This window comes from Ornithorhynchus anatinus, chromosome 15, assembly GCF_004115215.2.
Source record: "Ornithorhynchus anatinus isolate Pmale09 chromosome 15, mOrnAna1.pri.v4, whole genome shotgun sequence".
NCBI classification, from domain to species: Eukaryota; Metazoa; Chordata; class Mammalia; order Monotremata; family Ornithorhynchidae; genus Ornithorhynchus; species Ornithorhynchus anatinus.
Genome location: NC_041742.1, coordinates 13,807,220 through 13,828,340, shown reverse-complemented (window position 1 = coordinate 13,828,340; position 21,121 = coordinate 13,807,220). Strand labels below are relative to the sequence as shown.

General features: G+C 57.8%; 1 protein-coding gene and 1 non-coding gene across 7 annotated transcripts in view; one reads left to right on the top strand and one right to left on the bottom strand.

Moving 5' to 3' along the window:
* Window positions 1-6,102: 6,102 nt before the first annotated feature.
* Window positions 6,103-6,228, bottom strand: LOC114817125. Its single transcript, XR_003764975.1, has one exon. It is a non-coding gene; the product is annotated as a U6atac minor spliceosomal RNA (small nuclear RNA).
* Window positions 6,229-17,798: 11,570 nt separating this feature from the next.
* Window positions 17,799-21,121, top strand: part of GK (glycerol kinase) — a 45,279-nt gene continuing 41,956 nt past the window's right edge. For 5 of the 6 annotated variants that reach the window (XM_029079621.2, XM_029079619.2, XM_029079618.1 and 2 more), the window contains exon 1: window positions 17,800-17,906. In XM_029079621.2, coding sequence (XP_028935454.1) covers window positions 17,829-17,906 — 78 coding nt within the window. In that variant the 5' untranslated portion in view covers window positions 17,800-17,828. Of the gene's footprint in view, window positions 17,907-21,121 lie in introns of all 6 variants that reach the window. The other variant, XM_029079617.2, reaches the window with a different exon arrangement.

The window sequence follows — 21,121 nt, the reverse complement described above, 5'->3', positions numbered from 1 at the left end:
GGGAAGTCCCCGGGAAGTAGGAGGGGCCGCGGCCACGGCCCGACGACCCCGGGCCGACCGCCGTCCGCGGCTCCTTCTGCTTTTCCGGAGGGCGAAACCCGCCCCCTAAAATAGCAGGTGGCCCGGGGGGGGCAGAGGCGTCTCCCCCACCCCGGCCCCGCCCACCGCGCCCGCCCGCCCGGCCACCCTTGCCACGGCCCCCGCTGCCCGCGGGCAGCCAGCGATCGAGCCGTCGGTCGATCGACGGCCTTCCCTGGGCTCCCGTTGCCCACCTGGTCGGCCGGTCGCTGGGACTCCCCCAGGCACGGATTGTGTGCGGAGATCGACCCGTAAGTAGTGCTTAATGAGCGCTGAATAAATGCGTAGATCCATCCATCAGTAGTACTTAGCGCAGAAGGCGTGTAGGCATCCATCCATCAGTAGTACTTACTGAGCGCTGAAGGCGTGCAGAGATCCATCGATCGGTAGTACTAACTGAGCGCTGAAGGCGTGCAGAGATCCATCGATCAGTAGTACTTAATAAGCGCTGAACGTGTACAATGATCAATCCATCAGTGGTACTTACTGAGCTCCGAAGGCGCGCAGAAATCGATCCATCAGTAGTTCTTACTGAGCGCTGAAGGCGTGCAGAGATCAATCAATCAGTAGTACTTACTGAGCACTGTAATTGTCCAAATCTGAGCAAAAGAATGGGTGTCATCTCTCATCGCGATTCTTCAAGACTATAAGTTCATCGTGGGCGGGGATTGTGTCTGCTGACCCCGGTCTCTGTCTCCTGTGTCTGCCTCACACGGTAAGCGCCCAATAAATAGGACTGAATGAATACTATTAGACTGATTCGACTAAGGGCAGGGACTGTCTCTATCTGTTACCGATTTGTCCATTCCAAGCGCTTAGTACAGTGCTCTGCACATAGGAAGTGCTCAATAAATACTATCGAATGAATGAATGAATACTAACCCCCTCGGACTCTCCCGAGCGCTCCGTACAGTGCTCTGCACGTCACCGACTCATCGAGAGCGGGGTTTGGGTCCTCTCAACGCTCCCAAGTGCTCGGTACAGTGCCCTGCTCCCCCCATCCATCAATCAGTGCTCTGCCACACGTCGGCTGGGTGACCTTGGGCGAGTCACTTCATTCCTCTGGGCCTCTGTAAAATGGCGCCTGGGACCGTGAGCCCCACGTGGGACGGGGACTGAGTCCAACCTGATTAGCTTGTATCTATCCCCGTTATTAGAACGGTTTCTGGCACATAGTAAGTGCTTAGCAAATACCTTTTTTTTTTTAAAGGGATTACTATGTGTCAAACACCGTGCCGGAGGAGGTATGGGATCGTCGGTTCTTTTCGTCCGTCTCGCCTGTAGCCCGTGAGCCCCACGTGGGACAGGGACCGTGTCCAGCCTGCTGGGCTTCTGTCGATCCCAGCGTTTAGAGCAGCGCCTCGCACGTAGGTAGCGCTTGACAAATGACCGACAGAGGACACCGAATGTGGGAGGCAGAGATGGGGACGGAGGCGCCGAGGTTAAAGACGGGGCGCGGGCGGGGGCGGGCTGACCGGTATCGGCGGTCGTGCTGGTCCCGCCACGTCCCACAGAGGATCTAACGGGCACGGGCGCCTGAGCCAATATGAGGGCAAAGGTGAGGGCTCCTCCACGGTAATAATAATAATGATAATGTTGGCATTCGTTAAACCCTTGCTATGTGCAGAGCCCTGGTCGAAGCCCTGGGGTAAATACAGGGGAATCAGGTTGTCCCACGTGAGGCTCAGCGTCTTCATCCCCATTTTACAGATGAGGGAACTGAGGCCCAGAGAAGTGAAGTGACTTGCCCGCAGTCACACGGCTGACGGGCGGCAGAGCCGGGATTCGAACCCATGACCGCTGACTCCCAAGCCCCTGCTCTTTCCACTGAGCCACGCTTGTATCTACCCCAGTGCTTAGAACTGTGCTTGGCACATTGTAAGTGCCTAAGAAATACCATTGTTTTATTATTATTTTATTATTACAATATAACACTAGAATAGACCCGGTCCCTGCCCACAACAAGGTTACAGGCTAGAGGGGGAGACAGACGTAAATAGGAATAAAGAAATGCCAGGTATGCCCATAGGGCAGTGGGGCTGGGAAGGGGGGATGAGTCCGATTAGCTTTGCTCCACAGCAGCGCTTAGTACAGTGCCTGGCACATAGTAAGCGCTTAACAAATACCACAGTTTTTATTGTTATTATTATAAAAGGGAGCAAGACTAGGCAACACGGAAGCAGTGCGGCTCCGTGCCAAGAGCCCGGGCTTGGGAGTCAGAGGTCATGGGTTCGAATCCCGGCTCTGCCGCCCGTCAGCCGTGTGACTGCGGGCAAGTCACTTCACTTCTCTGGGCCTCAGTTCCCTCATCTGTACAATGGGGATGAAGACTGTGAGCCTCGCGTGGGACAACCCGATGACCCTGTATCTACCCCAGAGCTTAGAACAGTGCTCTGCACAGAGTAAGTGCTTGACAAATGCCAACATTATCGTTATTAACACAGAAGGGAGTTGAAGAAAAGGGAAAGAGGTCTTAGGGAAGGATTCTTGGAGGGGACTTGCCAACGTCTGACATCCCAAGCTCCCCTCCTCGCCTCACCTCACTCTCGACTTTCCTACCTCCAAAGCCCTGCTCCGCACTCAAGAGGCATCCAGTACAGAGCTCTACACACAGTGAGCACCCGGAACGGCGCTCTGCACACAGCAGGTGCTCAGTCACGGACGGTGACGACGACGAAGACCCATCGAAGCCCAGCTAGGAGAGTGAATATTGATAATGGTACTAGGTGAGCGCTCACAATGTGCCAGGCACAGTTCTAAGCGCTGGGGGAGGTGCAAGTTAATCGCACTGGACACAGTCCCCGTCCCACACGGGGCTCACGCTCTTAATCCCCATTTTGCAGATGAGGGAAATCCAGAGAAGTGAAGACACTGGCCCAAGATCACACGGGAGACAGGTGGCGGAGCCAGGATTAGAACCCAGGTCCCTCTGGTTCCTCTGCGGGGAACGCAGCGATTCCAGAGGAGTGAATGGGCTGAGGGATGGATGATTGACAGTTGCCAGGCCACTTCTCCTCTTTCACAGCCTTGGCCACATTGTGTTCACCAAGGTTTTTGCCTCAGCGGCAGCTCCCTCGGCATGCCGGATAACCCAACTCCCGCCGGCGCGACTGCTCCCTCGGGGCTCTTGGAGAGTAGCGCCTCTCCCTCGGGCCTTAGAACGGTTTTAGGGTCTCTCTTTCTTTGCTCTCTCTAACTTCAAAAGAGAAATAAACTAGATTCCCAATTCGGGAAGAGATCCTCGACACCGATGTGCCACTTAAAGGTCGTCGGACCAGAGCACCGATGGCGAAGCGGCTACGCCCCCGAAATGTCAGGGGCATCAAATTCCAGCCTTCCGTCAGCTGACGGCGGTGATTTTTTTGGAACGCGTGATGGAATAGTCATTCGTGTGTTCCATCCTTAACAAAGTACAAAAGGAAATTTCATTTAAACCTACTTGGGGTCTAGTTTAAATCGAGGGGATCATCTTTGTTGTATTTCACCCGTTAAAAAAAAAAAGGTGATGTAGCCTTTACTTGTTATCATGGCTTTAAGTTTACAGAATTTGACACAGTTTGGTCCAGAGCGCTGGATTTTACCCAACAAAGCCTGATCTGTGGCGACTACATGTGATTCTTTATTGGAAACTTTGAGAAAGGAAAAATGGGGGAGGGGGGTTTTTTTGTTTCCAATAACTCATGGAGAATATAACAATGTTAGTATTTGTTAAGCGCTTACTATGTGCAGAGCACCGTTCTAAGCGCTGGGGTGGATACAGGGTCATCAGGTTGTACCACGTGAGGCTCACGGTTAATCCCCATTTTACAGATGAGGTAACTGAGGCACAGAGAAGGCAAGTGACTTGCCCACGGTCACACAGCCGACAAACGGCATGTGGAGAAATGCTCCCGATTCCAAACGTAGCAAACATCCTAGGCTGTGTAAGTGGTTCGCGCGCGGCTCAGTGGGTAGAGCCCGGGCCTGGGAGTCAGGCAGACCTGGGTTCTAATCCCGGCTCTGCCACAGGTCTGCTGAGTGACCTTCGGGAAGTCACTTCACATCATCATAAAAATAATAATTATAACTGTGGGATTTGTTAAGACTCACAAAGACATGGGCGAAAAGGTCACCGCAAGAATCAGTCAATGGACGGTATTGATTGAGCGCTCGCTTTGTACAGAGCACTGTACTAAGCACTTGGGAGAGTTTTTTGTGATTCTGCTCTATTGGTATTTGTTAAGCACTTACTACGTTCCAGGCACCGTACTAAGCGCCGGGGTAGATACAAGGAAATCAGGTTGGTCACGGTCCGTGTCCCCACACGGGGCTCACGGTCTTCATCCCCGTTTTACAGAGGAGGGAAGGGGGGCACAGAGAAGTGAAGCGACTTGTCCCCGGGTCCCGCAGCAGACAAGCGGCCGAGCCGGGATTCGAACCCGGGTCCGTCTGACTCCCGGGCCCGGGCTCTAGCCACTGAGCCCGGCTGCGTCTCACGGTACGACGCCGTGGAGTTGGCAGACGTGTTCCCTCCCTTGAGGGAATCTTACAGCCTAGAGAAGAGTTCCCTTCAGGGGAGAATCCCAAGAAATAGAATTGTTTCCAGGTCTGAGAATGTGCCCGACCAGATTTCGGTGAAACTGTTTCTGTTCTCTGTTTGATTCGTTTTCTATTCAGGGAACTCTCTTCCTCTTTCTGAAAAGCCCAGACTGGCAGGTTTCTAAATCCCCAAGTTGTCATTTCCATCAGCTGTTAAAACAGATGTTACTTGGTTAAGCTAAACTGTACGAAGGCAGTCGCCGAGAGGGGCCTCGGAGACGACACCCCGCCATTTGTTTGAAATGGTATTTCACGGTAACGACGTGCAAAGCGCTGCTCTAAGCGCTGGGGAGGACGCAAGGTGATCAGGCGGTCCCACGGGGGGCTCACCGTCTTCATCCCCATTTGACGGTTGAGGTCACCGAGGCCCGGAGAAGTGAAGTGACTTGCCCAGAGTCACCCAGCTGACAAGCGGAAGAGTCGGGATTTGAACCCATAACCTCTGACTCCCCAGCCCGGGCTCTTTCCACCGAGTCACGCCGCTCTTACCGTGTGCTCAACACTCCACTTTAGCACTGGGACAGATACAGGCCAATCAGGTTGGACTCGGTCCCTGTCCCACGCGGGGCTCGCAGTCTTCATCCCCAATTTCCAGCTGAGGGAACTGAAGCACTGGGAAGTGAAGTGATTCGCACAAGGTCACGCAGCAGACAAGCGGGGGAGCGGGATTGGAACCCAGGTCCTTCCGACTCCCGGGCCCGGGCTCCTCCCAGTAGGCCGCACTGCTTCTGGATTGATGGATCCAGGTTTCTTTATGGTGTTTCATTCATTTAGTCAGTTTTATTTTATTGAGCCCTTCCTGTGCGCAGAGCGCCGTACTAAGCGCTTGGAAAGTCGGATTCAGCGAGAGAGAGAGAGAGACGATCCCTGCCCACACCGGGCTCACAGTCTAGGAAGGGGGAGACAGACATCGAAACAAGCGCACCGGCGTCAACGTAAATAAATAGAATTATAGCCTGGCTCAGCGGAAAGAGTCCGGGCTTGGGAGTCGGAGGTCGTGGGTTCTAATGCCGGCTCCGCCGCTTGTCAGCCGTGTGACCTAGGGCGAGTCACTTCACTTCTCTGACTCTCAGGGGTCACGGGTTCGAATCCCGGCTCAGCCACTTGTCAGCTGTGTGACTTTGGGCGAGTCACTTAACTTCTCGGTGCCTCGGTGACCTCATCTGTAAAATGGGGATCAAGACTGTGAGCCCCACGTGGGACAACCTGATTCCCCTGTGTCTACCCCAGCGCTTAGAACGGTGCCTGGCACATAGTAAGCGCTTAATAAATACCAACATTATTCTCAGTGACCTCCTCTGTAAAATGGGGATGGAGAGAGTGAGCCCCAACTGGGACAACCTGATCACCTTGTACCTACCCCGGCGCTTAGAACAGCGCTCGGCACATAGTAGGCGCTTAACAAATACCATCGTCATAATGATTATTATCCCAACGAGTAAACAGGGAAAACTCTGGTCAGGTGCCACGAAGAAGGTCGTCAGTGCCTTAACCAGATATGTGTTGTAAAGGTCACTAGGACCTCTTCCATCCTTCTGCAGGGGAGTGCTAACCGGCCGTCACCCACGTTACAGACACCCTTCGAAGCGCTGGGGTGGATACAAGGCGAGCAGGTTGGACCCCGTCCATTTTACAGATGAGGCGACTGAGGCACGGGGAAGTGAAGCGAGTCACGCGAAATCCCACCCAGCAGACAAGCGGCGGAGCCGGGACTCGAACCCAGGGCCTCCCGATTTCCGGGCCGGCGCTCCGGCCGCTCGGCCGCGCTCCTTCCCAGCGGGACCCGTCGACGGATGGGCCGATTCCGGCCCTGGGCCCGCGTCTCCCCCGGCCACGCCGGACTCGGACTCGGGGACAGAGCCGACTCGGGAGCGGAATTCGTATTGATTGAGCGTTTACTGTGTGCAGAGCACTGTATTAAGCGCTTGGGGGAGCACAGCATAACTACCACCGGACACATTCCCCGCCCACACCAATCTGACGTCCTAGAGGGAGAGCCTGCATTCCATAAGGGAACTTGGCCGTTCATTTATTCGTTCGGTCGTATTTATTGAGCGCTGACTGTGTGCAGAGCACTGTACTGGGTGCTTAGTCATGCAGTCGTATTTATCGAGCTCTTACTGAGTGCAAAGCCCTGTATTAAGCGCTTGGGAGAGTACTGTGTAACAACAAAAGGACACATTCCTGCCCACAGTGACCTCGCAGCCTGGAGCGGGAGCCATGACGTTCATATGAAGGTATACATAAATTCCAGATATAAACAGATGTATGCACGTGTGCTATGGGGACGGGAGGGAGGATGGAGGCTCCCGGTTTCGGGCTGACGACGACCAGCGGGCGTCTACTCCACTCCCCCCGTCCCCGCCTAACATCCGGAGGGAGGAAGGTTACGCAAACCCCAGTTGTGTTTCAGTTCTGGTATTTCGTCGACCCGTGGCATTTCCCCAGAGCCTCTCGGGTGCCAAGCTCTGGCCTAGGGTGTCGGGACAATGCCACGCAATTCGTTCGTTCGTTCGCGCCGAGCCCTCGCCCCGTGCAGGGCACTGTACGAAGCGCCTGGGAGAGCACGAAAGAACGCTGAGCAGACACATCTCCCCCCACGGCAAGCTCACGGAAGCGGTGTGGCCTAGTGGAAAGAGCGCGGGCCTGGGAGCCAGGGGGCCTGGGATCTAATCCCGGCTCTGCCGATTAATAATAATAACTACGGTACTTGTTAGGCGCTTACTACGGGCCCAGGACTTTTCTAAGCACTTGGGTAGAAGCAAGTTAATTAGGTCGGACACGGTCCCTGTCCCGCATGGGGCTCACGGTCTTAATCCTTATTTTACAGATGAGGTAACCGAGGCACATCAGTGGCCCAAGGTCACGCAGCTGACAAGCGGCGGAGCCGGGATTAGAACCCGTGACCTCTGACTCCCAGACTCTTTCCACTAAGCCACGCTGCTTCTCCAGCTACCCCGGCTCTCAGAAGAGGGCTCGCCACAGAGTGAGCGCTTAACCGATGCCATTAAGAAGAGTGCTCTCTGCCGCTCACGACGCGGAGAGGAAGGGAGACGCTAAAATGAATCAGAAGTTCGAGAGAGGAGAAACGGGCTGTCCGCGACCTTGGGGGTGTGACCTCGATGAAAGAGGATCTCCGGTTTCTAATTCTGGCTCTGCCATCGAGGAGCCGGACAACCTCTCCCGCCGGCCTGGAATTCAGCGGCCTTATCTCCTGACCTGAAAACCCGAGGCAGCGTCCAACTCCCTCCCCACACCCACTCGCCCATTTTCTCATCGGGGATTAAGCGCTTACTAGGTGCCGGGTACCGTCCTAAACCCTGGGATAGGGACAGGTTAATCGTGTTGGACGCGGTCCCTGTCCCGCATGGGGCTCACAGGCTTAGTCCCAGATTTACGGATGAGGACACTGAGGCACAGAGCGGTCAGGCGACTCGCCCGAGGTCACGCCGCAGACGAGCGGCGGGGCCGGGATTAGACCCACGTAGGCCTCACGGTCTGAGTCTCAGGGAGAACAGGCACTGATTGAATCCCCACTTTGCAGATGAGGACACTGAGGCACAGCGGTCAGGTGACTTGCCCAAGGTCACCCGGCAGGCAGTCAGCCAGCCGGTCACTAGTATTTATAGAGCGCTTACTGTGCGCAGAACACTGTACTAAGAGTTCGGGAGAGGGCAGTAGAACGGTAGAAAGGAGGAGCGGCATGGCCTAGGGGCAAGAGCACGGGCTTGGGAGTCAGGGGTCGTGCGTTCGAATCCCGGTTCTGCCGCTTGTCTGCTGGGTGATCTCGGGCAAGTCACTTCCCCTCTCTGGGCCTCCGTTCCCTCATCTGTAAAATGGAGGTGTAGACCGTGAGCCCCACCTAGGCCGGGGACAGCATCCGACCCGCTTTGCTTGTGGCTCCCCCCCGGCCACGCTCAGCACAGCGGTTAGAGAAGCAGCGTGGCTCAGTGGAACGAGCCCGGGCTTGGGAGTCAGAGGTCATGGATTCGAATTCCGGCTATGCCACTTGTCAGCTGTGTGACTGTGAGCAAGTCCCTTCACTTCTCTGTGTCTGTCACCTCATCTGTAAAATGGGGATGAAGACTGTGAGGGACAAACCGATGATCCTGTATCTCCCCCAGCGCTTAGACCAGTGCTCTGCACATAGTAAGCGCTTAACAAATACCAACATTCTTATTAAAATGCCACAGTCATTATTATTACCGGGTGACTCGGGGGGCTTCTTTTCCACTTTGGGGTACCTCTCCCGGTCCCCCCGCAACGGACGGACGCACCTCGACCGCTGCCCTAGGATATCAGGGGCCACATAGGTGTGCAACGACCCACACCTGCACACGGTGAGCGCTCCATAAATACCGCCGAAGGAACGCAAACATCCAAGCGGGCGAACGCACAATTGCACACAGACACACACAACGCCTAGACCCAGCGGCTGCCCTCGAATCCAAGCCCCCTCCCCCCACCACCGCGCAGCCCCTTTGCCCTCCTCTTTAGCCACAGCGAAGGGAGCCAAAGGGGAAGGGTGAGGCAACGGAGCGCGGGCAAAGGGCCGGCCGAGGCCGGGCCACGGGTGCCAGGGCCGGCTCCCTCGGCGCTGAGCAGGCCAGCCCCACGGGCACTGACCAACTGGATGTCTCCCGGCGCTCAGCGTAGCGCTCGGCACGTATTCAGCGCTTCGTCCTAATAATAATAATGTTGGTATTTGTTAAGCGCTTACTATGTGCCGAGCACTGTTCTAAGCGCTGGGGTAGACACAGGGGAATCAGGTTGTCCCACGTGGGGCTCACGGTCTTAATCCCCATTTTACAGATGAGGGAACTGAGGCACAGAGAAGTTAAGTGACTCGCCCACGGTCACACAGCTGACAAGTGGCAGAGCTGGGATTCGAACTCATGAGCCCTGACTCCAAAGCCCGTGCTCTAATACTTAAATACCACCGGCGGCAGCATCGTCCTTATTGATTATCACTTGAACATATTTCTTGAGAAGCAGCGTGGCTCGGTGGAAAGAGCCCGGGCTTGCGAGTCAGAGGCCGTGGGTTCGAATCCCGGCTCGGCCACTTGCCAGCTGTGTGACTGTGGGCAAATCGCTTCACTTCCCTGTGCCTCAGTTCTCTCAACTGTAAAATGGGGATTAACTGCGAGCCTCACGTGGGACAACCTGATTACCCTGAATCTACCCCAGCGCTTAGAATAGTGCTTTGCACATAGCAAGTGCTTAACAAGTACCAACATTATTAGTAGTAGTATTATTCTTATTACAAAGACGATGCTATCTGGGAAACGCTTTACCAGGAGCCTGGCACTATAGGAAGCGCTGGGGTAGAAAGAAAGCGCTTAACAAATACCAACCTTATTATTATTAAAGAAGCCCGTCGGGTTGGACAGAGTGCCCGTCCCACACGGGGCTCACCGCCTCAATCTTCTTTTTACAGATGACGGCACTGAGGCTCAGAGAAGTGAGGTGACTTCTGCAAGGTCACACAGCCGTCCAGGGGCAGAGGCGGGATTAGAAGCCAGGTCCTCTGACTCCCAGGCCCGGGCTCTTTCCCCTAGGCCACGCCGCTTCTCAAAACGAGTAGAAAGAGCTAGGTGGAAAGAGCACGGGCTGGCGAGTCAGAGGTCACGGGTTTGAATCCCGGCTCTGCCGCTTGTCAGCTGTGTGTCTCTGGGCTAGTCACTTGACTTCTCTGGGCCTCAGTTCCCTCAACTGTGAAATGGGGATTAAGACCGTGAGCCCCATGCAAACTGATCACCTTGTATCATCCCCAGCGCTTAGAACAGTGCTTTGCACATAGTAAGCGCTTCACAGATGCCATTATAATAATAATAGTAATAACGAGCCCCAAGCCTGGCCCCGGTCCGGACTGGAAATGGTGGCCTCCCCCAGTGGGAAAGAAACTCAGGAGGAGACACTGGGGTCTGGGGGCAAAGGGGAGGGCACAGAGCCATGCCCGCCCCCGCCCCACGCCCCGGTGCCGAGGGGAGGGAATGCCCGGGGGAGGAGAAACCTCTCCCGAAGTTGGGGCCCGTGGGACGGCTACCGTCCACCCCCTAACTGGGCCTTAAGTCAGCGAGCGTTGCACAAAACGGGACGTTTTCTGGACATTTCAAAATCGCCGGAACCATTTTTCTCAGAGGTAACACAACTCCCACGGGGAGACGACGGGCCACGAAAATCCTTCCATCCAGATGGCCCTCGGTCTCGCGGCCTCCCTTATCGCACTTCCTATCACAGAAGCAGCGAGGCTCAGTGGAAAGAGCCCGGGCTTGGGAGGCAGAGGTCGTGGGTTCTAATCCCGGCTCCGCCGCTTGTCGGCTGTGTGACGTTGGGCAAGTCACTTCGCTTCTCGGTGCCTCAGTTCCCTCATCTGTCAAATGGGGATTAAAACCGTGAGCCCCACGTGGCTCGACCCGATGGCCTTGTATCTTCCCAGCGCTCGGCACGGTGCTTTGCACGTAGTAAGCGCTTAAGAAATGCCGTTATTATCATTATCTATTCCCGCCTCTGGGAAAAGTGTCAGCGGGCCAGGGTCCCGGCAGGCTGGCGAGGCCGGCAAGGCGGGCCCCGGGCCGGCTTGCCCACGTGTTTCGGGTCGATTCCCTCGGACCCCAGAGGGAGGGGACGATGTGGCGGCTCCAGCCCGGGCCTGGGAGTCACAGGGTCGCGGGTTCTCATCCCGGTTCTGACACTCGTCTGCCGGGTGACCTTGGACAAGTCCCATCTGTAACGAGGGCGTTAAGTCTGCGAGCCCCGTGTGGGTCAGGATATGTTTCCCACCCGATCATCTTGTGTCTGTCTACCTCGGCACTTAGAACAGTGCCTGGCACTTACCAAATACTATCGTTTTGTTATTATGACTATCACTATTTTTATTTTTAAGAAGGGAGCCCGCCCCTGGTCGGGAATGCCCTCCCTCTTCAAATTGGACAGACGATTCGTCTCCCCACCTTCAAAGTCTTTCTGAATCGACATCTCCTCCGAGAAGCCTTCCCAGACTAAGCTCCCCCTTTTCCTCATCTCCCACTCCCTTCTGCGCCGTCCTGCCTTGCCGCCTTTGCTCCTCCCCTCTCCCAGCTCGGCACTTGGGTCCGTAGCTGTCATTTTATTTCTCTGTATCAACGTCTGTCTCCCCTCCTCTGGACTGGGAGCCTGTTGCGGGCAGGGAACGTGTCTGTTTATTGTTGCATTCTACTCTCCCAAGCCCTTAGTACAGAGCTCCGCACCCAGTAAGCGCTCAATAAATGAGATTGAGCGAACGAATGCATCCCCGTTTTACAGATCGGGAAACTGGGGCCCCGTTTACCTTTTTCCAGATCCCCAGTTAGACTGTCTCTCCGTCGAGACTGGAAGCCCCTTTTGAGGGGGGAATGTGACTTCCGACTCTGTTGCGTTGGGCTCGCTCGAGCGCTTAGTACGGTGCTAATCACTCAGTCAATGCCATGGATCATTTCTCGGCCGCGTCCCCCACAGCCTCCGCTCAACCGGCCCGGGAAGCCCACCCCCGACCCCCAGTGTACCTCACGCTGGCGCTTCGCTCCCAGCCCGTCGCCACCTTGGAGGGAAGGCACGCGGCCACCGCCGCCACCTCGAGAAGGACCTCGGAGGAGGGTCGGGATGGTCCCGGGACAAGTGGCATCTCGAAGATGGGCCGCGGGGCCTTCGTCTTTGGACGATCTCACCCAGCTTGCCTCCCCTGCAGAAGATGACTGTGGCTGTGGAGAGGGACCGCGTAGCACAATTCACACTGCGCAGGGACGAGCGGCAGAACGGCCTAGTGGATGGAGCCCGCGCCCGAGAGACGGCATAATAATCACGACGGCGTTTAAGCGCTTCCTATGTGCCAAGCCCCGTTCTAAGCGCTGGGGGAGATTCAGCGTGCAGCGTTCAGAGAAGCAGCGTGGCTCAGTGGAAAGAGCACGGGCTTTGGAGTCGGGGCTCATGAGTTCGAATCCCAGCTCTGCCACTTGTCGGCTGTGTGACTGTGGGCGAGTCACTTAACTTCTCTGCGCCTCGGTTCCCTCATCTGTAAAATGGGGATGAAGACTGTGAGCCCCACGTGGGACAACCTGATTCCCCTATGTCTACCCCAGCGCTTAGAACGGTGCTCGGCACATAGTAAGCGCTTAACAAATACCAACATTATTATTATTATTATTATTCAAGGTAGTCCGGTTGTCCCACGAGGGGCTCACAGTCTTCATCTCCATTTTACAGGTGGGGGTCACTGAGGCCCAGAGAAGTGAAGTGCCCCAGCTCACCCACCCAAGGGGATTCGAACCCGTGACCTCCGACGCCCGAGCCTGTGCGCTTTCCACCGAGCCACGCTGCTTCTCTAGGACCTGGGTTCTAATCCCCACTCTGCCACTGGTCTGCCGCGTGACCACGGGCCGGTCATTTCACTTCTCTGTGCCTCAGTTACCTCCTCTGTAAAGTGGGGATGAAGACTGAGCGGCCCATGGGGGACGGGGACGGTGGCCAACCTGATTGGGTGGGCGCCTAGTACGGTGTTTGGCACATGGTAAGCGCCTCTGGGAAGTGGGGGAGGGACAGAAGCAGGGGCGGGGCCCCGCGCCGCCCCCTGCTGGCCGCCCCGCGCCCTGCACCCCCGTCCCGCCGCCCCCTGCTGGTCGCCCCGCGCCCTGCACCCTCGTCCCGCCGCCCCGCGCCGCCCCCTGTTGGCCGCCCCGCGCCCTGCACCCCCGTCCCGCCGCCCCCTGCTGGTCGCCCCGCGCCGCCCCCTGCTGGCCGCCCCCTGCTGCTGCTGCTGCTGCTGCTGCTGCTGCTGCTGCTGCTGCTGCTGCTGCTGCTGCTGCTGCGTAGAGATTGTCTGTATGTGTTGGCGAATGGCACTTTCCAAGCGCTCTGTGCAGAGCACAGTGCTCTGCATAAGGGAAGCGCTCCGTAAATACCATTGAATGAAGGAATGCTGCTGGTGGCCGCCCCCTGCTGGCCGCCCCGGGAACGGGCCGAGGGAGACCCGCCCTCCCTCCGCCCCGCCCCGCCCCCCCGGGTCCCCCCTGGACCCTCCCACCCCGCACCCCCAAGCTCTGCTCAGCTGATCCTCGGGCCTGGGGACAAGCGGCCGTCCTTGCCCTCGCCCTCCACCTCCTTCCCCCCCTCCTCCTCCTCTTCCTCCTCCTTTTCTTCCTCCTCTTCCTTCTCCTCTTCCTCCTCCTTTTCCTCCCTTCTTTTCCTTCTCCTCCTCCTCCTGCTTTCCCTCCTCCTTTCCGTCCTTCTCCTTTTCCTCCTCCTTTTCCTCCCTTCTTTTCCTTCTCCTCCTTTTCCTCCGTTCTTTTCCTTCTCCTCCTCCTTCTCTTCCTTTCCCTTCTTCTCCTCCTCCAACTTTCCTCCTCCTTTTCCTCCGTTCTTTTCCTTCTCCTCCTTTTCCTCCCTTCTTTTCCTTCTCCTCTTACTTCTCCTCCTTTCCCTCCTTCTCCTCTTCCTCCTCCTTTCCCTCCCTTCTTTTCCTCTTCCTCCACCTTCCCTCCTTCTCCTCCTCCTTTCCCTCCTCTTCCTCCTCCTCTTCCTCCTTTCCCTCCTCCTCCTCCTCCTCCTCTTTCTTCTTCTCTTCTTCCTCCTCCTCCTCTGGCCAGGGGCAAGCGGTTGCCCTCGCCCCTTCCTCCTCCTGCAGCCAGCGGCAAGCGGCTGCCCTCGCTCTCTCCATCGGTGGTATTTATCGAGGGCTTACTATGGGCAAACTCTGAGCTTGGGAGAGGACAATACAACAGAGTAGGTAGACACATTCCCTGCCTGCCCTTGCTCTATTCTCTTGCTCTTCTGGCCTGGGACAGACGGTATCCCACCCCCCCTTCCTCCTCCTCCTCCTCCTCGTCCACCCGCGGCCTCGGGCGAGCGTCGGCGGGTGCCCTGACCTCGTCTGTGGGCAGGCCGCCCTGCGGTGGAGCAGGTGGGCGCCGGCCAGGAGAGCGACTGGAGGTCGTCGGGAGCCGAACACCGTGAGGAATCAGCGTGGAGGAGACGGGGACCCTGAGGACAGGGTGGAAAGGAGCGGGGGACGCCGAGGAAAACTCCTCCACTCCCGTGGCTTCGACTACCACCTCTACACAGATCACGCAAATCTCCCTCTCCTCCCCCGATCTCTGTCCCTCTCTGCGGTCTTGCGTTGCCTCCTGCCTTCGAGACACCTCCGCTTGGCTGTCCTCCCGCCGCCTCGAGTTTACCACGTCCAAAACTGAACTCGTGAGCCGTTCACCCAAACCCCGTCCCCTCCCCCCCAGTGACTCTCCCGTCACCGTAGACGGCGCCGCCGTCCCTCCTGTCTCACGAGCCCGTAACCTTGGCGTCATCCTTGATTCCTCTCTCTCCTTCAACCCGCACATTCAGTCCTGTCGGTCCCATCTTCACAGCGTCGCTAAAATCCGCCATTTCCTCTCCATCCAAACTGCCACCGCGTCAGTCTAGGCTGCAGCGGCCTCCTTGCTGAGCTCCCGGCCTCCCGTCTCTCCCCATTCCGGTCCGTGTTCCTCTCCGCTGCCCGGATCGCTTTTCCACAGAAACGTTCGGGCCGTATCATTTCCCCACTCCTCAGGAAACTCCAGCCTTCGCCCATCCGCATCTAACAGAAACTCACATCCACATCCGTCATTTTATTTATTTATTCATTTATTTATATTAGCGTCTGCCTTGCCTTCTGGACTGTAAGCTCTCTGTGAGCACGGGATGTGACTGTTCATTGCTCTACTTTAATAATAATTGTGGTATGTGTTAAGCGCTTACTATGTGTCCAGCATTGTTCTAAGCGCTGGAGTAGATAGACGTTAATAATAATGTGGGTATCTGTTAAGCGCTTACTATGTGCAGAGCACTGTCCTAAGCGCTGGGTAGCTACAGGGTCCTCAGGTTGTCCCACGTGGGGCTCACAGTCTTCATCCCCATTTTACAGATGAGGGAACTGAGGCCCAGAGAAGTGAAGTGACTTGCCCACGGTCACAGAGCTGACAAGTGGCGGAGCCTGGATTCGAAACCGTGACCTCCGACTCCCAAACCCAGGCCCTTTCCCCTGAGCCTCGCTGCTTCCCTTAATCCGTGAATTAACGGATTCACGTTAATCCGGTTGGACTCGGTCCCTGCCCCACGTGGGGCTCACAGTCCCAATCCCCATTTTACAGATGAGGGAACTGCGGCCCAGAGAAGCGAAGTGACTCATCCAAGGTCACACAGCAGACCAGTGGTTAGAACCCAGGTCTTTTTGACCCCCCCCTCCCCCCGGCCCGTACTCTAACCACTAGCCCATGCTGTACTCTCCCTAGTTCTTCGTTCAGTGCTCTGCACACATTAACCCATTGAGAAGCGGCATGGCTCAGTGGCAAGAGCCCGGGCTTGGGAGTCAGAAGTCATGGGTTCAAATCCCGGCTCTGCCACTTGTCAGCTGGGTCACTTTGGGTGAGTCACTTCACTTCTCTGCACCTCAGTTCCCTCATCTGGAAAATGGGGATTAAGACTGTGAGCCCCACGTGGGTCACCCTGATTCCCCTGTATCTACCCCAGCGCTTAGAACAGTGCTCGGCACCTAGTAAGCCCTTAACAACTACCAACATTATTATTATTATTATTATTATTATTATTAGTGCTCAATCACTGTGAATGACTGAATGAAAGTAAGGAGATGGCGAGGAGGAGACAGCCCGGGGAGATGCTTAGTACAGTGCTCTGTCCACAGTGATCTCTCAATAAATATGATTGAACGAATGAGCTCTATTTTATTAATGATGTGTATATATCTATAAATCTATCTATTTCAGTGGTAGTGATGCCCGTCTACTTGTTTTGTTTTGTTGTCTGTCTCCTCCCTTCTAGACCGTGAACCTGTTGTCGGGCAGGGATTGTCCCTTTCTGTTGCGTGATTGTACTTTCCAAGCGCTTAGTACAGTGCTCTGCACACAGCAAGTGCTCAATAAATATGATTGAACGAACGAATGAATCAATATGATTGAATGAATGGATAAATAAATACAATCGAATGAATCATTAAATACGACTGATTGATTGGACGAATGAATGAATACGATTGCATGAATGATTAAATACGATTGATCGATTGAATGGATGAATGCATAAGTAAGATTGAATGAATGAATTGAATGAAGGAAGGAATAAATACGATTGAATGAATGAATAAATACGAATGAATACGATTGAATGAATGAATAAATGCGAATGAATGAATACGATTGAATGAGTGAATAAATACGAATGAATAAATGCGATTGGATGGATGAATGAATGAATGAATGAATACGATTGAATGAATACGAATAAAGGAATACGACCGAATGAATAAATACGAACGAATGACTATTTATGGCTGGATGAATGAATACGATCGAATGAAGACATGCGAATGAATGAATGAATGAACATGAACGGACGAATGAATGAATGCGATCGAATGAAGACATACGAAGGAATATTTATGGCTGGATGAATGAATACGATGGAATGAATCAATACGAACGAATGAATGAATACTAACGGACGAACGAATGAATGAATACGATCGAATGAATAAATACCAACGAATGAATGTTAACGGCTGAATAGGACTGAACGAACGGCGGAATAAATGGGGCGGAATGAAGGCAGGCCGGGGCCGGGGCCGGGGCCAAGGCGGAGGGGGGCGGAGGGCAGGGGAGCGGAGGGCAGGGGAGGGGAGGGGAGGGGAGGGGAGGGGAGGGGAGGGGAGGGGAGGGGAGGCGGGCCCCGCCCTCCCTTGTGACGTCAGAGGCGCGGGGGCCGCGGATGGGGCGCGGCGGGGCCCCGCCTCGGCCGCCCATTGGCGGGCGCGGGGGCGGCGGCGCGTGCGGAGGGGCCGCGGGGCCGCGCTCAAGGCCAGTCGGACGGCGGCGGCGCCCAGGGGAGGCAGGTGGCCGCGCGCCCTCCCGTACGCGCGCCCTCCCGTCCGCGCCTGCGCCCTGCCTGCCCGCCTGCCGCCCGCGCGCCCTCGCGCCCGGCCTCGCGCCCGGCCTCGCGCCCGGCCTCGCGCCCGGCCTCGCGCCCGGGCCTCGCGCCCGGCCTCGCGCCCGGCCTCGCGCCCGGCCTCGCGCCGCCGGCTCCCCGGCCGGCCGGCGGGGGCGGCGGCGGCGGGCGGCGGGGGCGGCGGCGGCGCGTCGGTCTCCCGGGGGCAACGCGGGGGCGGGCCCGGAGCCATGGCCGCCGCCAAGAGGACCGAGCTGGGCCCGCTCGTCGGCGCCGTCGACCAGGGCACCAGCTCCACCAGGTTTCTGGTGAGGACCCGCCCCCCTCCTCCTCCTCCCCCTCCTCTCCCCCCCTCCTCCTCCTCCTCCTCCTCCCGCGCCCACCGCCGGGCTGGGGCCCGTCGCCCTCCCCCTCCTCCAGAGGGGCTTTGCGAAGCCCTTCTGGGCTGCACAGCACCGGGCCAAGCGCCGGGCTCATTGGCATCCTCATCCTCAGGGTATTTGGGAAGCGCCTCTAGTGTGCCCAGCACCGGCGCTCATTGTCGTCCTCATTGTGAGGGTATTTGGGAAACGCTTCTGGTGTGCCCGGCACCGGGCGAAGCATTGGGCTCATTGGCATCCTCGTCCTCAGGGTATTTGGGAAGCGCCTCTAGTGTGCCCAGCACCGGGCGAAGCGCCGGGCTCATTGTCATCCTCATCGTGAGGGTATTGGGGAAGCACGTGTGGTGCCCAGCACCGGGCGAAGCGCCGGGCTCATAGCCATCCTCATCCTCAGAGTATTTGGGAAGCGCTTCTGGTGTGCCCAGCACCGGCCCAAGCGCCGGGCTCATTGTCATCCTCATCCTTAGGCTATTTGGGAAGCGCCTCTAGCGTGCCCAACACCGGGCGAAGCGCCGGGCTCGTTGTCATCAGCATCATCCTCCTCGCGAGGGTGTTTGCGAAGCCCTTCTACTGTGCCAAGCGCTGTCGGAAAGACGGGGGTCGCAGGCGCCGGCGCCGGCCTCGTCGTGAGGGCCCTCGGGAAGGGCCTCCGGTGCGCCCGGCGCCGTGCGGAGCGCTGGGGTCACGGTCGTCGGCCTCGTGATGCTATTTGGGAAGCGCTTCTAGTGTGCCTGGCACCGTTCGAAGGGCCCCGGGATCGCAGTCGTCCTCGTCGGCCTCGTGGCGAGGGCATTTGCGAAGGGCCTCCGGGGTGCCGAGCCCTGTTCTTAGCGCCGGGGTAATGATAACGGTTTTGCCGAGCGCTTCCTACGTGCCAGGCGCTGGGGGAGATACAGGATCGTCAGGTGGTCCCACGTGCGGCTCGCGCTTGTAACCCCCGTTGTGCGGACGAGGGAACCGAGGCCCAGGGAAGTTAAGCGACTCGCCCGAGGTCGCACGGCAGACGAGGGGCGGAGGCGGGATTAGAACCCGCGTCCCCCGACTCCCCGGCCCGGGCCCTTGCCACGGGAATGCTTTTGGGACTTGGGCAAAAGGAGCGGCTCCAACCCCCGGCCCCCAAATCAGAGCCCAGAGGTGACGGGGACCAGTCGAAGGGCCGGACCCGCAGCATTTATGCCCACGTCTGTTACTCGTTTATTTTTAATATTAGTAAATAGCGGTGGTATCTGTTAGACGCTTACTATATGCCGAGCCCCGTCCTCAACCGCAGGGGTTAGGTAGAAGGTCGTCGGTTCGGGGCTCCTGAGACACGGGAGAAGCGAAGCGACCCGCCCGAGGTCACGCAGGGGACGGGTGGCGCGGCCGGGATCGGGACCCGCGTCTTCCGACTCCCGAGCCCGTGCTCTTTCCACGGGAATGCTTTTTGGAGTTGGGCGAGAGGAGCTCAAAAAGCGACCCCCCCCCCCCCAAATCAAAGCCCCAAGGGGTTGGGGGTGAATCGAAGGTCCGACGACGCCATAGCGCTAATGTCCTTGACCGGGAGCCCGTGGTCGGGTAGGGATTGTCTCTGTCTGTTGCCGAAGCGTACCTTCCTAGCGCTCGGTACAGTGCTCTGCGCACGCTAAGCGCTCAGTAAATACGATCGAATGAACGTATGAGTAAGAGCGGAGGGCAGCGCGCTCCAACTCCTGAACCGACGGCCGCTTGGGCCCGCGTCTGGTCCTTGCTGCCCCCGTGCCCGCCGTGGGCACGCTTAACCCCCCACCCCGACCCGCCCCCCCGCCCGTGTCGCGGTCGTCCGTCGTCCGTGTTTACCGAGCAGCAGGTGCGGGCAGAGCCTTGTCCCGAGAGCTCGCTGGCCCCGGGGTCACCTGGCGGGAGGCGGTTCCCCCACCCCCGGAGGCACCGGGTTAGGGGAGACGGGCCGTATGAGCCGCCCCCGCAGGCAGCGGGGGCAGCGGCCTGGCTCTGTGCAAAGAGCCCGGGTTTGGGAGTCAGAGGACGTGGGTTCTGATCCGCCCCTCGTCTGCTGGGTGACCTTGGGCGAGCCGCCGCACCTCTCTGGGCCTCGGTGACCTCATCTGTAAAATGGGAAGCAGCGCGGCTCACTGGAAAGAGCCCGAGCTGGGGAGTCGGAGGTCATGGGTTCTAATCCCAGCTCCGCCGCTTGTCGGCCGGGTGACTTTGGGCAAGTCACTTCGCTCCTCTGGGCCTCAGTGACCTCATCCCCCCGTGGAGGACAACCTGATGACCTTCTATTCCCCCCGCACCCAGCGCGTAGAACGGTGCTCTGAACATGGTAAGCGCTTGTCCGATGCCATCATTAAAATGGGGATGAAGACCGTGAGCCCCACGTGGGGCAACCCCATCACCTTGTATCTATCCCGGCGCTTAGAACGGTGCCTGACACATAATAAGCGCTTAACACATATCATCCTCGTGATGATTCTTAAAGGGCAGGAGGTGGCCCCCGCCCGCCTTCCTCTGAGCCCGCGGGTTAGGGTCCGCCGCGTCCCGGCCCCCCGGGGAGGACCGCCGGCAGAGCGGGAGCCTCCGGGGCGGACGCTTCCAGGCCGGCCGTCGGGCCGGTTGGGACGCCGGCTCCCCACGACCTCCGGGCCCTTCCCGATTCTCTGCGGTCGGCTCCCTCGGGGGCGACGTGACGACCCGGCTGTCGCTCCCCGTCCCTCCCTCCCTCCCTCGCCCGTCATCGGCGGGCCGGGCCCCGTTGGGCGTCGGCGGGCGGGTGGGGGGAGGGGGCGGCGGCGGCGAGTGGGCCAGAGGAGGGGGGGAAAGGCCATCCGGGCGCTTGGCACCGAGACCGTACCCTAGAAAGTGCGACCGGGGGTTGACTGACGGCGGAGGACGCAGATGGTCAGACTCCGAAGCCCGATAACGGACGGACGGGCCGTTAAACCTTCACCGACACGCTTCGGGGAGACTGCAAATCACTCCCGACTCCGGGTCCAAAGATTAGCCGATTATCCGTCCGCTCGACTTCCAGGGAAGGAGACAAGCCATTAAAGCTCTCTCGGGTGGTGTTTGGCAGAGATAGGGGTGTGGGCCCGCCTGCCGGGGAAGGCAGGGCCAGAGTTCATCTAGGGCGGGGGGGGGGGGGGGGAGGGGGGGCGGTTATGGGGCAA